The sequence below is a fragment of the Barbatula barbatula genome, assembly GCF_947034865.1.
Source record: "Barbatula barbatula genome assembly, chromosome: 16".
NCBI lineage: Eukaryota > Metazoa > Chordata > Actinopteri > Cypriniformes > Nemacheilidae > Barbatula > Barbatula barbatula.
Window position 1 is genome coordinate 11,609,751 of NC_136779.1, and position 16,481 is coordinate 11,626,231.

At 37.8% G+C, this 16,481-nt stretch overlaps 5 protein-coding genes and 2 pseudogenes across 7 annotated transcripts; 3 read left to right on the top strand and 4 right to left on the bottom strand.

The window, feature by feature from the left end:
* Positions 1-946: 946 nt before the first annotated feature.
* LOC306905719 (hemoglobin subunit alpha-1-like) lies at positions 947-4,521 on the top strand (annotated as a pseudogene). The gene is made up of 3 exons: positions 947-1,711; positions 3,680-4,153; positions 4,259-4,521. The product of its transcript is annotated as a hemoglobin subunit alpha-1-like (transcript).
* LOC306905720 (hemoglobin subunit beta-like) lies at positions 1,485-3,053 on the bottom strand. Its single transcript, XM_079476556.1, has 3 exons — positions 2,318-3,053; positions 2,007-2,229; positions 1,485-1,687 (listed from the first exon to the last, which is right to left on the bottom strand). Exons 1-3 carry the CDS (start codon positions 2,407-2,409, stop codon positions 1,559-1,561), a joined length of 444 nt encoding a protein of 147 aa, XP_079332682.1. The 5' UTR covers positions 2,410-3,053; the 3' UTR covers positions 1,485-1,558.
* A 1,647-nt stretch (positions 4,522-6,168) lies between the features above and the next one.
* On the top strand, positions 6,169-7,140 carry LOC306905251 (hemoglobin subunit alpha-D-like; the record flags this gene model as incomplete). The annotated part of the gene is given in 4 exon segments (XM_079475720.1): positions 6,169-6,211; positions 6,214-6,259; positions 6,649-6,853; positions 7,012-7,140. Coding segments are annotated over 4 exon segments (423 nt in total).
* Positions 7,141-8,422: 1,282 nt separating this feature from the next.
* LOC306905248 (hemoglobin subunit beta-like) lies at positions 8,423-10,542 on the bottom strand. Its single transcript, XM_079475718.1, has 3 exons — positions 9,250-10,542; positions 8,939-9,161; positions 8,423-8,627 (listed from the first exon to the last, which is right to left on the bottom strand). Exons 1-3 carry the CDS (start codon positions 9,339-9,341, stop codon positions 8,499-8,501), a joined length of 444 nt encoding a protein of 147 aa, XP_079331844.1. The 5' UTR covers positions 9,342-10,542; the 3' UTR covers positions 8,423-8,498.
* LOC306905249 (hemoglobin subunit alpha-1-like) lies at positions 10,486-11,432 on the top strand (annotated as a pseudogene). Its single transcript has 2 exons — positions 10,486-11,062; positions 11,168-11,432. The product of its transcript is annotated as a hemoglobin subunit alpha-1-like (transcript).
* A 253-nt stretch (positions 11,433-11,685) lies between these two features.
* Positions 11,686-14,046, bottom strand: aqp8a.2 (aquaporin 8a, tandem duplicate 2). The gene is made up of 5 exons (XM_079475717.1): positions 13,551-14,046; positions 12,937-13,063; positions 12,583-12,797; positions 12,369-12,503; positions 11,686-12,275 (listed from the first exon to the last, which is right to left on the bottom strand). The coding sequence occupies exons 1-5, from the start codon at positions 13,799-13,801 to the stop codon at positions 12,233-12,235; spliced, it is 771 nt and encodes a 256-aa protein (XP_079331843.1). The 5' UTR covers positions 13,802-14,046; the 3' UTR covers positions 11,686-12,232.
* Positions 14,047-14,175: 129 nt separating this feature from the next.
* aqp8a.1 (aquaporin 8a, tandem duplicate 1) lies at positions 14,176-16,326 on the bottom strand. The gene is made up of 5 exons (XM_079475716.1): positions 16,009-16,326; positions 15,624-15,750; positions 15,274-15,488; positions 14,947-15,081; positions 14,176-14,744 (listed from the first exon to the last, which is right to left on the bottom strand). The coding sequence occupies exons 1-5, from the start codon at positions 16,269-16,271 to the stop codon at positions 14,702-14,704; spliced, it is 783 nt and encodes a 260-aa protein (XP_079331842.1). The 5' UTR covers positions 16,272-16,326; the 3' UTR covers positions 14,176-14,701.
* Between the last annotated feature and the right edge of the window lie 155 nt (positions 16,327-16,481).

Here is a 16,481-nt window from a genome sequence, read left to right on the forward strand (position 1 = left end):
ACTTGCCGTAGAGCCCACAACCTAGAAAAGGACGGGCTATGCAAATGAGCTATTACGTTTGCATTTTGAGTGACGTGTGACGTTAACTTAACGCCAATCGGCGTGCGGCGTTATTTAAACGCGTGGCGGCGTGTGACGTTAGTTTAGCGTCAAGCGGCGTTTATTTAACGCCTGGCGGCGTTAAGAAATCGGCGTTTCAATATTAATACGGCGATTAAAAGCACGCGTTTTCTGACCCTGTTGGCTTTCCATAACAGCGCGTGGTAGCGGCGGCGTTTGCCACACCCATGACAGAAAACATATTTACAATCCAAACGAACTAAACGTGTATGATTTAAATTGAGGCTGTCTTGGTTTCTCGGCTGGGCAATGGATTAAATCCCCAGTTAAATCCTCTCCGCCGTCAGGATTCCCACCATCTGTGCCCGCTGTAGCGCTCGATGAGGCGCCATTTCTTTCCATCTGCTCACCTGTCTCTTCCGCCCTTTTTTAGGTATGACAAAACGATCCATTTTTAGCTTCAAGAAAAGTGCGTAGCAGCTCTTGCGGTCGCGCGACAGCGCCTTGAACGCAATGACGCAAGACGCAGCGGCAGCAACGTTCATAGGGCGTCGCATTGATTCTGATGTTTATATTTTTTTATATGTCGATTAAATTATTAATTATTATTGTTCTGCGTAGTTTGAAGAGAACGATTTTTAAATCTTTATCCCGGATATATATTTTAATATATATCAAATATTTTTTAATCAGGAAGGGGTGGGGGGTCTAATGGGGGGTCAAGGCGTTTTTTGGAAGGGTATTGAGACCCCCCAAGACCCCCCCTGGCGCCGCCACTGTCGATAGCCCTTTGTTGCAAATATTAGAGATACTTATTTAACTCTTGTCAGAAAAGGAAAGGAAGTGGTCATATTATATCATCACAACCTGAAGGCTTCAAACTTCCGCTGCTTCCTAATGATAAAAGTGCAAAGGCTTTACAAAACATTCAACCCGTAATTTAACCTTCACCTTCACTTAAACGTATTATTTATTAGCAAATAAATCACAATTAGAGATATAGTTTTAGAAATCGTTTGTGAACCATTTAATCGGACGTCAAAATAATCTAAATCAGTATTTATTTACATATTTATTCATTCGTTTTTTTATTATAATATTTATGTTTTTTTACTTATTGAGTACTTTCACGTGATTTTTTAAAGGGACATATGGTTTAAAATTTCGTCCACATACGGTTCACTGGGGGCGTTTCCGAATGCAAATGAACGCGCATGGGGCTGAAACATGTGGATTAATCACCAGTGATTACTTATTGGTGTGTAAGAACCGTGGCGCACGTTTGATAAAAACTGATCTTTTTGTACTAAGACACATTGTAATTTCATTCCCTCAAAATGTAGAACCTTTTATAAATTGAGACATTCAACGAATTCCCGATATGATTTCTAACCATATATAGTCGAAACACATGACACACAGTTGCACATCAAGTACTCTTTATTATTTTAGAGACAAGACACAAGACGAGGACAAAGTTTGTCCATATGTAGAGGTCTTAATGGTACTGTCTGCACAGAGCAGAGACAACAACAGCTAGGAACTTCTGCAAGGCAGCTTGCTTCTCAGGTGTGAAGGAGGTACCCATGCTGGCGGCTATCACGATGGTCAGGCAATCGGCCAACAGCTGGAAAACAGGATCAGAAATAATGTAAGCTGTAATGTTAAATTGTGTCTGTATTTGTATGCATGTACTGTACACTCTAAAATGCTTGGTTGTTTCCAATATGTATACGAATATTTTCAAGGTTAACTTCAACCAACGCTTTGGGTTTATTATTATATTCTACTCGTGACCTATTTTGGCAGAGTTTTTATTATCATCAATATTGACTAAATGTAATCAGGTTAAAATGTGAATTAAATTCGACTAAATCGACACGTACATTCGAAAATGTGATGGGAGCACATTTGGCAAGCAACTATTGACTGTGTGCTTTGCTTACCCTGAAGTTGTCAGGATCCACGTTGAGTTTCTCGGAGTGCAGCACGCTCAGTTCTTTGTATGTGTTCTTGATGTCGTCCATGTTCTTCACGGCTCTGTCAAGTCCGTGAAGCACGACCTTGCCGTGAGCAGCGACCTTAGGATTGTTAATGATGGCCTCTGCATTGTACAAGTTTCCAAAACTGCCGAAGTACCGCTGAGTCCAAGGATAGACAATCAAGACCCTTAAAATCAAATGAGAGCACATAATTATGTACAAATATACGGAAAAATATAAAAAATAACATGGACATTAGTCTTCAAAGACAATACCTGCTCAATGCTTTGGGACCAGCCTCCTCATAATTAAGCTTGCTAAAAATCTCTTTGATGAAGGCACGCTCCTGCTCGGTCCACACAACCATGTTGTCAGTTTATGGTCTTTTTCTTCTTTAGGAATAAGAATCATACTTTTCTTCTTCTGACGACAGTATTTATATAATCGGGTTACAACGCCAGAATATAGGGCTCACCTGAATGGTTCAAATGTTTCATGGGCGGGGCACAAAAGATGTAGCTATTAATGTGACGTATGTATTTTTCTAGAGGTTTGACATAGTTTGATCTAGATGTAAAAACACATTGTTTAATGAACAACGTGTCTTTTCACGAATAAAGAAAATGCAAAGAAATGTAAAGCCTACCCTCAAAAAGCAAAGACAAACATTCATGGATTTGCAGGAGAATTAGGAAGAGTCCCAAACGTGAATGTTAAAGTTAAGAGCGAATTTTACATTTCCTTACATATATTTTCTCTTTGCATTGATTAACTCTGAAATATAGGCTATAACGAAAAAAATATAACGAATTCGCTATAACGAATTTAAATATAAAAATGTTAGACAATTTGACTTCAGAGTTGATCGTGGATTAATTGTTTAAGATGTTTCTCTTTTTTTCTGTAACATGAACCCACATAATTGTCAACGTGAAATAATTGATTGCTGTGATGTGATCTCAGCTGTTGGTTGTATCTCATGCACGCGCATATTCTAAACGCCTCTACCTTATCTCCCTTCACACACTCTCATTTACGTAGCACTCAGAATCAAGAAGATTGGCCCGTTTATTTACAAATATGTCCATCCAAGCCCTGTTTGAAAAGGGTGTGGCTGTTTTATCTATTTTAATCCAGACCCAATAAATGAAATGTGCGATTTATAAATCAATTCAGAAAAATTAAAGCTGAATATTCTACACAAAAAAACAATGTTTTCAGTTTCCCTTTTTGGTCTTTATTAATATACGTGAAACATTTTAAACTTTGATGACTTTGTGGTGTACTTGAAAAAAATATAAAATAATTGATTAGCAGCAATTATATTTATCGTGGAAAGACTATTGCTGTTACATGAGTCAATTCGGGTCATCCATCTAATTCACAAATAACTAAATTAGTAATCGAAACAGCATTAAAGCAATCCTTAGAGACAAGAATTAAACTCACATTTGGTGGTGGGTTTTTATTGAAGATGCAAACGTTGGGTGATTGGGATCTAAACCCGCCCGGCTCTGATATCATTTTGTGTGTATGCGACCTTGGTCACGTTCTCCTTAAATAAAAAAAGTCAACGTTTCCTGGCAAAATATCAACCTGACACGTAATTACGCATTATCTTGGGTGTGCCCACTCAGCTTCAGCCACTTTAAAAGACGGCCAAAATTCCGATGGACAAATCAGCTTATACCCTGCAGATCTGTTCACTCAACATGAGCCTCTCTGCTAAAGACAAAGACACCGTGAGGGCCCTCTGGGCTAAGATTGCACCAAAAGGTGCAGAAATTGGCAATGAGGCTTTGTCCAGGTAAGTCATAGGCCAATCTGTGAGTCTTTCTCTAAATAGAATGGAATAGTGTATGTTTTCAAAAACTTTGTCTAAATTGTATTAACCATTTTGCAGATTGTTCGTGGTTTATCCTCAGACCAAGACCTACTTCTCTCACTGGAGTGACCTGACACCCGGCTCTGCTCCCGTGAGGAACCATGGAAAGAAAGTCATTGGAGGACTTGGCCTGGCTGTTGAGAAAATCGACGATCTTTTCGGCGGACTGCTCACCCTCAGCGAGCTGCATGCCTTTCAACTGAGAGTCGATCCTGCTAACTTCAAGGTAAACATACTATTTAGTTTGACTCCGGATAAACTTGCAGTGCATTTTAAAGTCAGATTCGCTTTTGCTTAAGACTGCTTGACAGTTCAACTTTGTTTTTCACAGACCCTGTCCCACTGTATTCTTGTGGTGATTGCCATGCTCTTCCCTGACGACTTCACACCTGAAGCACATATGGCCATGGACAAGTTCCTTGCAAGAGTGGCCCTGGCTCTATCTGACAAATATCGTTAACCACTTTGACTGTTGTTGGACAACTTGAGAACCAGCATGAATGTTGTCTTGCTGATTTGGTCAAAAACATGGCCTAAATAAACGATCAAAAATATGGAAATCTTCATGTGCTTTTCTTTTGTAGCCTATATCCGATATAATGAATATATATCATTTTACCCGAATTATTAATAGGCGATACTATAACACCATGGAACATTAAGAATTCTCAAAATGACCATTTTAGCGATGTAAACTCAGAGCAAAAAAATAAAAACAGTCTGCAGACAGAATTCCACAAAATTAAGTCTTCTGAATGCTCAGACACATAATTCCTTCTACGTGAATTTAGTTTTATGTTACAAAATATAGATTAAAGGAGACGATCTAAGAGTTTGGGGGTTGATGAACAGGTTACATTTCCTAAATTTGAATTACAATGCAAACTTAATAAAAAGTATAAAAATTACTTATTTACTAATAAAAAATCATCAATTCTGTCAACAAAACGAAATCTGCTTTGGGCTGCCTCACAAGTTTACATTCATAAATGGGTTTGTTTTGGTTTGCAGAAAACGAAATAAGAAAAAAATGTTGGTTGGCTATGGGTGACATCAGTCTTAATGGAGTATCAAAAAAACAAGAATTGACTCTATGACTTACAGTTTCAAAATAAATATTAAGGACCTTTAAAACTACAGATGACCTCATGGAAAGAGGAATTTTGCACGTAAAAATTATCCTATTAGTTTAGAATCACTCCCATCTTCTCATCTCCAAGCAGAAGCCTGTTGAAACAGTAAAGTAACAAAAATGCTGCTAGAATGACAAGAAAAAACATTTGTGAATTTACATTTTGACAGAAACAATGCAAACTGACCGTACGAGAGCAGCAGCCACCACACCTCCTGTGAGTGGACCGACCCAGTACACCCAGTGATAAGTCCAGTAGTTAGTCATCACTGCAGGGCCAAAAGCTCGAGCAGGGTTCAGACACGTGCCAGATATATCACCTCTATAAAAAGAGGGAGTGACACAATTTCAATAAATTAATAATCGACATTACAGCCGCAGCGTGAATGCTCTAGGGTCGATTGTGTTATGCCCCCGGAGCACCACCAGCAATCAGACACGTCATGGGGGTTTCAGCAAAGACAGCCTTGCCAATTGGTCATCAGATGAATGGCATTCTCGTAGTTCTCGTGTGATGTCATAACCTTCAAAATATATGTTTTTGTTGTTTTGCAATCGTCTCGTTAAAGACGCAAAGTGTATGTAGCCTACCACACCCTGTCTCGTGCTAAGGAAACAGGTGTTTCCTCAAGCTTCTTGGAGCGCCGTAGTTCTTTTGGATTTAGTCTGTCTCATTTTTCTTCCTTTATGTAATAGAAAGTCGTAATGTTGATCAGATCTCAACAGTTGGACAAATAATGGAAAAAGTAATGTTTGGAAACTGTGGCATAAATGTCCATGAATTGTTGGCAGTAGGATGTGTTTGACGCAGAGAATTTGCTGCCTCTGCAGACTATTGCGCAGTATCGACTCTCACGTGATTAACTCCGGATCGCCTGTGAGTCGAAGACAGCGACCGGCAGCAACTCATAACTATTTTCTTTCATTTGAGTAATTTTGTAACGAGTTGTGGTGCGTATAATTTTATTTCATGCGTAATATGTGATCGAAACTGCATGCAACGGTCCAGAAACCGCACATAACAATTTAAGTTGCGTTTTGTTCGGGTAACAAGTTTTGGGATAATCACAGGTATATAAGATACTGCATTTGGGTCACGACGTCTTACAATGCTCTCAAATACAGAAAAAGAGCTTATTGTACATATCTGGGAAAAATGCTTCCAGTTGCGGAAGATATTGGATCTGAAGCTCTTTTAAGGTATGATTCAATTTACTAAACCATTATAGGTCTATAGCCAATAAAGCAACATTTGTACTCATTTAAAGTTTCATTTTGAAAAGTTTTTAACCTTTAATCTCACATTTTTCTGCTGAACTAATACATTGTTAAACGTCTGGTGCTGAAAAGTTACCATTTTGAAAAATGCTCAAAAAATATAAAGTCGGACTTACAGTAGGCTCTTTGGTGGATCCTTGATAGTTCGTCGTTTGAATTTTCTGATATTGTATATCAAAGTCTTGATTGATGGTTTTGTCATATTTGGCAGCTGTTCAGTGCAAGCACAGCCACAGTGGCAGTGGGAGGAGATTGCGTTCTGCCCAAACCTCAACGTGTTTGTGTTTTCTCCGTTATTCATCGGTTTACAGGATGTTCACAGCGTTCCCTAAAACAAAGACATACTTCAATCATCTAGACATCAGTCCCAGATCACAGCATTTACGCTGCCACGGGAAGAAAATCATCCAGGCTTTAGCTGAAGGCGCCAGAAACATTACGACACTTCCCACTACGCTGGCACATCTCAGCAGGTTTCACGCGTATCAATTAAGAATACACCCCACGAACTTTAAGGTGACACTTGCATATCACGAGTTTACTTCATATGTAATTCATTATTAATGCTGACTGCCAGTTAGGCTACATTAACTGATGCAGTGTCAGCGTAACCAAAACACTGTTACATGTTCATTATTTAGCCCTAAGCGTTAACCTGTCACTTTTGTTTCCAGCTTTTCAATTACTGCATTCTTGTGACGCTAGCTTGCAATATGGGTGATAACTTCACTCCGGTTGCGCACGCGGCGATCGACAAGTTTCTTTCGGCTTTCTCAGCAGTTTTGGCAGAGAAATTCCGATGAAGACCTCAGAAGTGTCATCAACTCTTTGTTTATTATTTGAATGTAATGCCATGGCATACGTAATAAAGAACATGAAGCAATAAACCTTTATTGAAAGCCTCTCTTACAGCGCCCTCTGTTGGGCGGTTTGCCAATGCACACTAAATGCAGTTCAAGAGCCCATATCGTCTGTAGCTCACTGATACGTTCCAAGAACAAGGCAGTGTAGCAAACAAGCTAGATTAAGGAATGCATACATGTCATTTTTACATTAACATTTATTTTACATAGGTATCTGCAATCCCCTGGGATCCAACCCACAACCTTGCGTTGTTAACGCAATGCTCTTACCACTGAGCTACAGTACATTTTTAAATAAACAAACTGATGAATAAACGTACAATATGGTCTTACTCGATTACTTTGACGTAGTGAAATTGGTGCTCAAATGCTCGTTCTTAGTGGAACATTGCTAATGTGCGGTGAATACATATATGAATAAAACAGCCAGTGAGTTTCTTTGATCAGTGACGTGCTTTATAGACTATATAGGTGTGATGCTGTCCATAGTTAAGTGCTGAAACCTTGTCCCTATCCATTGTGCTGAAATCATCAACACATTGTTGCATTCAGTGAGTTCATGTCTGCATTTGTATTATCGATAGCCCTTTGTTGCAAATATTAGAGATACTTATTTAACTCTTGTCAGAAAAGGAAAGGAAGTGGTCATATCATATCATCACAACCTGAAGGCTTCAAACTTCCGCTGCTTCCTAATGATAAAAGTGCAAAGGCTTTACAAAACATTCAACCAGTAATTTAACCTTCACCTTCACTTAAACGTATTATTTATTAGCAAATAAATCACAATTAGGGATATAGTTTTAGAAATCGTTTGTGAACCATTTAATCGGACGTCAAAATAAACTAAATCAGTATTTATTTACATATTTATTCATTCGTTTTTTTATTATAATATTTATGTTTTTTTACTTATTGAGTACTTTCACGTGATTTTTTAAAGGGACATATGGTTTAAAATTTCGTCCACATACGGTTCACTGGGGGCGTTTCCGAATGCAAATGAACGAGCATGGGGCTGAAACATGTGGATTAATCACCAATGATTACTTATTGGTGTGTAAGAACCGTGGCGCACGTTTGATAAATACGGATCTTTTTGTACTAAGACACATTGTAATTTCATTCCCTCAAAATGTAGAACCTTTTATAAATAGAGACATTCAACGAATTCCCGATATGATTTCTAACCATATATAGTCGAAACACGTGACACACAGTTGCACATCAAGTACTCTTTATTATTTTAGAGACAAGACACAAGACGAGGACAAAGTTTGTCCATATTTCTAGAGGTCTTAATGGTACTGTCTGCACAGAGCAGAGACAACAACAGCTAGGAACTTCTGCAAGGCAGCTTGCTTCTCAGGTGTGAAGGAGGTACCCATGCTGGCGGCTATCACGATAGTCAGGCAATCGGCCAACAGCTGAAAAACAGGATCAGAAATAATGTAAGCTGTAATGTTAAATTGTGTCTGTATTTATATGCATGTACTGTACACTCTAAAATGCTTGGTTGTTTCCGATATGTATACGAATATTTTCAAGGTTAACTTCAACCAACGCTTTGGGTTCATTATTATATTCTACTCGTGACCTATTTTGGCAGAGTTTTTATTATCATCAATATTGACTAAATGTAATCAGGTTAAAATGTGAATTAAATTCGACTAAATCGACACGTACATTCGAAAATGTGATGGGAGCAACTCCACTTTTGACTGTGTGCTTTGCTTACCCTGAAGTTGTCAGGATCCACGTTGAGTTTCTCGGAGTGCAGCACGCTCAGTTCTTTGTAGGTGTTCTTGATGTCGTCCATGTTCTTCACGGCTCTGTCAAGTCCGTGAAGCACAACCTTGCCGTGAGCAGCGACCTTAGGATTGTTAATGATGGCCTCTGCATTGTACAAGTTTCCAAAACTGCCGAAGTACCGCTGAGTCCAAGGATAGACAATCAAGACCCTTAAAATCAAATGAGAGCACATAATTATGTACAAATATACGGAAAAATATAAAAAATAACATGGACATTAGACTTTTAAGACAATACCTGCTCAATGCTTTGGGACCAGCCTCCTCATAATTAAGCTTGCTAAAAATCTCCTTGATGAAGGCACGCTCCTGCTCGGTCCACACAACCATGTTGTCAGTTTATGGTCTTTTTCTTCTTTAGGAATAAGAATCATACTTTTCTTCTTCTGACGACAGTATTTATATAATCGGGTTACAACGCCAGAATATAGGGCTCACCTGAATGGTTCAAATGTTTCATGGGCGGGGCACAAAAGATGTAGCTATTAATGTGACGTATGTATTTTTCTAGAGATTTGACATAGTTTGATCTAGATGTAAAAACACATTGTTTAATGAACAACGTGTCTTTTCACGAATAAAGAAAATGCAAAGAAATGTAAAGCCTACCCTCAAAAAGCAAAGACAAACATTCATGGATTTGCAGGAGAATTAGGAAGAGTCCCAAACGTGAATGTTAAAGTTAAGAGCGAATTTTACATTTCCTTACATATATTTTCTCTTTGCATTGATTAACTCTGAAATATAGGCTATAACGAAAAAAAGCTTTTAAATATAAAAATGTTAGACTTTTGACTTCAGAGTTGATCGTGGATTAATTGTTTAAGATGTTTCTCTTTTTTCTGTAACATGAACCCACAAAATTGTCAACGTGAAATAATTGATTGCTGTGATGTGATCTCAGCTGTTGGTTGTATCTCATGCACGCGCATATTCTAAACGCCTCTACCTTATCTCCCTTCACACACTCTCATTTACGTAGCACTCAGAATCAAGAAGATTGGCCCGTTTATTTACAAATATGTCCATCCAAGCCCTGTTTGAAAAGGGTGTGGCTGTTTTATCTATTTTAATCCAGACCCAATAAATGAAATGTGCGATTTATAAATCAATTCAGAAAAATTAAAGCTGAATATTCTACACAAAAAAACAATGTTTTCAGGTTCCCTTTTTGGTCTTTCTTAATATACGTGAAACATTTTAAACTTTGATGACTTTGTAGTGTACTTGAAAAAAATATAAAATAATTGATTAGCAGCAATTATATATTATCGTGGAAAAACTATTGCTGTTACATGAGTCAATTCGGGTCATCCATCTAATTCACAAATAACTAAATTAGTAATCGAAACAGCATTAAAGCAATCCTTAGAGACAAGAATTAAACTCACATTTGGTGGTGGGTTTTTATTGAAGATGCAAACGTTGGGTGATTGGGATCTAAACCCGCCCGGCTCTGATATCATTTTGTGTGTATGCGACCTTGGTCATGTTCTCCTTAAATAAAAAAAGTCAACGTTTCCTGGCAAAATATCAACCTGACACGTAATTACGCATTATCTTGGGTGTGCCCACTCAGCTTCAGCCCCTTTAAAAGACGGCCGAAATTCCGATGGACAAATCAGCTTATACCCTGCAGATCTGTTCACTCAACATGAGCCTCTCTGCTAAAGACAAAGACACCGTGAGGGCCCTCTGGGCTAAGATTGCACCAAAAGGTGCAGAAATTGGCAATGAGGCTTTGTCCAGGTAAGTCATAGGCCAATCTGAGTCTTTCTCTAAATAGAATGGAATAGTGTATGTTTTCAAAAACTTTGTCTAAATTGTATTAACCATTTTGCAGATTGTTCGTTGTTTATCCTCAGACCAAGACCTACTTCTCTCACTGGAGCGACCTGACACCCGGCTCTGCTCCCGTGAGGAACCATGGAAAGAAAGTCATTGGAGGACTTGGCCTGGCTGTTGAGAAAATCGACGATCTTTTCGGCGGACTGCTCACCCTCAGCGAGCTGCATGCCTTTCAACTGAGAGTCGATCCTGCTAACTTCAAGGTAAACATACTATTGAGTTTGACTCCGGATAAACTTGCAGTGCATTTTAAAGGAAGATTCGCTTTTGCTTAAAACTGCTTGACAGTTCAACTTTGTTTTTCACAGACCCTGTCCCACTGTATTCTTGTGGTGATTGCCATGCTCTTCCCTGACGACTTCACACCTGAAGCACATATGGCCATGGACAAGTTCCTTGCAAGAGTGGCCCTGGCTCTATCTGACAAATATCGTTAACCACTTTGACTGTTGTTGGACAACTTGAGAACCAGCATGAATGTTGTCTTGCTGATTTGGTCAAAAACATGGCCTAAATAAACGATAAAAAATATGGAAATCTTCATGTGCTTTTCTTTTGTAGCCTATATCCGATATAAACATAATGAATATATATATTTTTACCCGAAGTATTAATATGCGATTCTTTGAAATACACGATCTATGACACCATGGAACATTAAGAATTCTCAAAATGACCATTTTAGCGATGTAAACTCAGAGCAAAAAAATAAAAACAGTCTGCAGACAGAATTCCACAAAATTAAGTCTTCTGAATGCTCAGACACATAATACCTTCTACGTGAATTTAGTTTTATGTTACAAAATATAGATTAAATGAGACAATCTAAGAGTTTGGTGGGTTATTTTATGATGAACAGGTTACATTTCCTAAATTTGAATTACAATACAACCTTAATAAAAAGTAACAAAATTTCAAATTTACTAATAAAAAATAATTAATTCTGTCAACAAAACGAAATCTGCTTTGGGCTGCCTCACAAGTTTAGATTCATAAATGGGTTTGTTTTGGTTTGCAGAAAACGAAATAAGAAAACAATATTATTTCAAGAAAATCATTACATTTAGATTATAATTTAAAATGATGTACAAAGTTATATTATAATCGATTCACTCAACATATAATGATCGATTCATTCAACGTTTTGTCTATACAACAATACAAATATGGCCAAAGGTGGCATAAAACCAAGTACTTTACTGACATCTACTGGAATACATCGAAAATGTTGTTTGGCTATGGGTGACATCAGTCTTAATGCAGTATCATAAAAACCAAGTATTGACTCTATGATTTACAGTTTCAAAATATAGAAAAACTACAGATGAACTCATGGGCAGAGGAATTTAAAAAAATATTTAAAAATTATCCAATTATTTTAGTATCACTCGCATCTTCTCATCTCCAAGCAGAAGACTGTTGAAACAGAAAAGTAACAATATTTTTGCAACAATGACAAGAAAAAACATTTGAAAAATTAACATTTTGACAGAAACAATGCAAACTGACCGTACGAGAGCCGCAGCCACCACACCTCCTGTGAGTGGACCGACCCAGTACACCCAGTGATAAGTCCAGTAGTTAGTCATCACTGCAGGCCCAAAAGCTCGAGCAGGGTTCAGACACGTGCCAGATATATCACCTCTATAAAAAGAGGGAGTGACACAATTTCAATAAATTAATAAACAAAATGTTAATGCGATCGATAGTGTTCATTACTCACCCTGCTAGAATGTTAATAATTACAGTGCAGCCCACCATAAACGGCACCATAGGGCTTTTGCTCTTTCCATTTACTGCCCCCAGCAGCACCACCACAGCAATCAGACACGTCATGGCGATTTCAGCAAAGACAGCCTTCCCAAGTTGGTCTTCAGATTGAAGAATATCAAAGGCTGCCCCACTGGCATTCTCGTAGTTCTCATGTGATGTCATAACCTTTAAAATATATTTGTTTTTATTGTCTGTAAATCGTCTCGTTAAGGATGCAAAGTGTAGGTAGCCCACCACATCCTGTCTCGTGCTAGAAAACGGCATTGTTATCTGTCTTTCTGAAATACGTGGCTTTTGCTCACACCTTTGACATAGCGGCCCCAAGTACACCTCCGATAAGCTGACTGATAATGTAGGGAACGACCATTGGCATCGGTATTCCACCACATAGATAGATAGCAATGGTGAACGGAGGGTTGAAATGTGAACCACTGCAAAAATAAAGTCACAAATGATTTATGTTATTGTTAAAACTCGTCATATTTCAGATAGCACGTAAAATAAATAGTTTGATTTTTATTTTTAACTCATTAAAATGAATTTGTTTCATGAAAATTACAAAGAATGAGTGCAAATGTTTAAGTTGGGTGTAAAATAAAAAATTAAATAAAAGATATGACCGTCTTCTAAGGAGAAGGAAATATTTTTATTTATAATAATTATTTAAATTATTTTATAATAAATTATAATGATAGGCTATAATATATATTATTATTTTCATGGCATAGCCTATTATTTATATGGCCACTATATATATTCTTATTTTAAATAATAACTAGTATTAAATCAAATCAATTTATAGACGAAATTAATCTAATAATACAATTAAAAAACACTGAAGTTAAACCATCATGCATTTATTGGATAGGCTGATGCATTTTCAAAATATTCAAAAAAATATCCTTACATTTTTCCTACCTGATTTCTGCCATGCATGCTACCAACACAGCCACTGCCAATCCATGTACCAGCGCCGGCTGAAGTCTACCCGCCGCCTCCACATTCTCAATGACAGACACGCAGCCAATAAAGACAAAAAACGCTGTGCCAACCAACTCGGCAACACAGGGTTGAAATATTCTCACATACTTTCCCAGCGGCTTAGTTTCTGTGTTCTTTAATAAAGTTTTCTCAACTCCTTCAAGCTCTATTTTCTCCTCCGTCGTCATCTTGACTTTAGGCACAAATGCAAGTAACTTGCAGTAGATGCTTCCTTTTGTGTTAAGAAAATCAATTAACTTGTATACACCATAAATCACAATGATGCAATGCCGTGTAGATTGTGATGAATGATTCGGTAATAAAAAGTACAATCAAACAATGTCTACAAGGCAGTTATATAAACTCATGGACACCTTAGGTCAGATTAAAGTCTACTCGTATGCGTGTTGGCGTGTGTGGACCCCGACGTTATAACGGGAATAAACGGAAGGTTATTCACATATTGACTTTCGTGTTAAAACATGAGGAATAGATAACACTTTCGTGGAAAAAACGCACAGCATAACTTTGAGGCCAAGTAATGTTTTGGAAAAAGCAAATAGTCCATAAAAGTTATTTATGCAATGGAGGATTCCCCATCCCATGGATAAATGTTTATTTCCTTATCAGATGAACTTTGCATCTGTCATAAGTGCCTGGCCTTGAGTGATGCTGTCAACACAAATTACATGATAAAACTAAGCACATGGCTCATGGGTGAACTTTGTGCTGAGGGCTGATATGTGTCGATTGAGGATTTATGAAGTGTGGAAGTGTTAAATAATAAATGAAAGGGAAAGTTGTGATTTGACCTCTAAATATTCATGCTCAATAGTTTGGGGGGGGGGTCATTTTGAGATTCAACAAATCATATACATTCAGACAAGAGTAACAAAAGACTATTTATTAAAATAAAATTTTAGAAAACATAATAGAAAGTTTTAAAAGTTCTACAACAAATACATTTTGAAAAGAGGAGCGTTAGAATACATCAAAGATAACAACACTAATATAAATGTTTAACAATAATACACAGTGCTTTACATGTCATTTTAAGAAGCTTGGGATCATCTGAAGTCTTATCTCCGTCATTTGAAAACAACACGGATCTTCTTATCACCCATTATTAACCTAAAATCAATCACATAACTGATAAGAAAACAACATAAAAGCAGTCTACAATCTAATGTCAACACACATCATATATGGATTACAATATATTTACAGCTATTACAATTATGGTAATGATGGTGACATAATTTAATGACATAATATTATTTTCTAATATATAATAGAAACAAATCACTTCAGGAAAAGATGAGAAGCAAAATACCTGACAATGCTGACAGTGACAAGAGCACCAGTCAAAGGTCCCACCCAATATATCCAGTGGTGGGTCCAGTGACCGGACACTATCGCTGGGCCAAAAGCCCGTGCGGGATTCATACATGCTCCTGAGATTCCTCCTCTGTTTAAAAAGGTGAGTTAAATATTTAAAAGAAAGAACTGATCTTCATCTCTGAAAAACAGCACTTCTTAGGAGAATTGCAAAAATGAATCAAATCGGTTTTCTTAAGTGTAAAGTAAAACTGCATTTTTGCAAAAGTGTAAATAGTACATACTATTTTTGTGCTTTGGCAACGCAATAACCATTACTCACCCAGCCAAGATATTTGCAGTCACAGTCAGTCCGATGCAGAATGGAGCGAGTGGACTGCGGGTCCTTCCGTTCACAGCACCCATGCTGACAACTATAGTCAAAAAGAGGGTCATTATCATCTCGGCCAGAGTCGCTGAACCAACAACATCTGCGGATTGAACTGCATCAAATGCTGCTCCAGTTGCATTCCCATATGCTATCTCTGTAGTAACAGCCTGAAAATAAAAAATATAAAAGAGAATGCTTTAATATATTGCTGTGAGTGTAAATGTGTGTTCATTTTAAAATAGTTGAGTACAAATGTTTTAGTCAAATGAAAGATATAGTTTTATGCTCTTTGGAACACATACTTTGGCCAGACTGGCAGCGATCACCCCACCAAGCATTTGTGAGATCATGTATGGCACCAGGAGAATGAATTCCATTCCTCCAATGAGATAAACACACACAGACACAGCTGGGTTGAAGTGACCACCACTGGAAAATGACAAAAGATGACAATGAAAAAAGGCATTTATCAAAATTGAATATAGGTATTGTATAGTTAGTTTATTCCAACTCAAATCAAGTTTGAAAATAAGCATTGTCCACAAAAATCTCTTGTTACATTTATTTAAAAATGAACAGGATAAATTATTCTGCAGAATACTAGAAGTTACAACTCTAGTGACTTTCCATAAAATGCATAAAACAAGCACGCTATATTAAATTAAACTGAACAATGTTTAAAATTACCTGACTTCTCCAAAAATTGCAATAGCAATAGCCAGTGCTAGTCCATGTGCCAGTGCCGGCTGGATGCTCCCGCTGATGCCTACGTTACCCATGACCGAAACGCACCCCACAAACATGAAGAGAGTGGAGCCGAGTATCTCGGCCAGGCAGGGCTGAATGTAGTGCTCATAAAAAGATAACGTCTTGGCCTGATTCTGATGGCTGTCTCCTCCATCCCCTGTGGCTACAGTAAAGAGTTCTGACTTTGACTCAGCTGAAGTCATTTTGCCAGTCTGTAACTCGTCCTCTACACTGTCCAGAGTACAAACGCTGCAGTTTTGTACTGATAAAGGTGTACAGAGGATGGGGTGGGGTGGTCAGAAGGCGGACCGACTGCCCTCCCCTTCGTCACTCACGGCGGCTTGGGAAAATTCACTTAACAATTAAAGGGGTGTAGGGCATTGTTTAAAGGGTGACGGGTTCAGGATATTGCT

Bases quoted from the DNA above. Each gene is read 5' to 3' on its own strand.
- aqp8a.2 (XM_079475717.1), bottom strand. From the start codon at position 13,801: ATGACGACGGAGGAGAAAATAGAGCTTGAAGGAGTTGAGAAAACTTTA. The intron at 12,504-12,582 runs GTGAGTAATGAA...CTCTTTTTATAG, and splicing joins ATTATTAACATTCTAGCAGG to AGGTGATATATCTGGCACGT. The intron at 12,276-12,368 runs GTCAGTTTGCAT...CTGTTTCAACAG, and splicing joins GTGGCTGCGGCTCTCGTACG to TCTTCTGCTTGGAGATGAGA.
- LOC306905720 (XM_079476556.1), bottom strand. From the start codon at position 2,409: ATGGTTGTGTGGACCGAGCAGGAGCGTGCCTTCATCAAAGAGATTTTT. The intron at 2,230-2,317 runs GTATTGTCTTTG...TTTGATTTTAAG, and splicing joins GGTCCCAAAGCATTGAGCAG to GGTCTTGATTGTCTATCCTT. The intron at 1,688-2,006 runs GTAAGCAAAGCA...CCTGTTTTCCAG, and splicing joins TGGATCCTGACAACTTCAGG to CTGTTGGCCGATTGCCTGAC.
- LOC306905248 (XM_079475718.1), bottom strand. From the start codon at position 9,341: ATGGTTGTGTGGACCGAGCAGGAGCGTGCCTTCATCAAGGAGATTTTT. The intron at 9,162-9,249 runs GTATTGTCTTAA...TTTGATTTTAAG, and splicing joins GGTCCCAAAGCATTGAGCAG to GGTCTTGATTGTCTATCCTT. The intron at 8,628-8,938 runs GTAAGCAAAGCA...CCTGTTTTTCAG, and splicing joins TGGATCCTGACAACTTCAGG to CTGTTGGCCGATTGCCTGAC.
- aqp8a.1 (XM_079475716.1), bottom strand. From the start codon at position 16,271: ATGACTTCAGCTGAGTCAAAGTCAGAACTCTTTACTGTAGCCACAGGG. The intron at 15,751-16,008 runs GTAATTTTAAAC...GTCATTTTCCAG, and splicing joins GCAATTTTTGGAGAAGTCAG to TGGTGGTCACTTCAACCCAG. The intron at 14,745-14,946 runs GTATTTTGCTTC...GATTGATTTTAG, and splicing joins GTCACTGTCAGCATTGTCAG to GTTAATAATGGGTGATAAGA.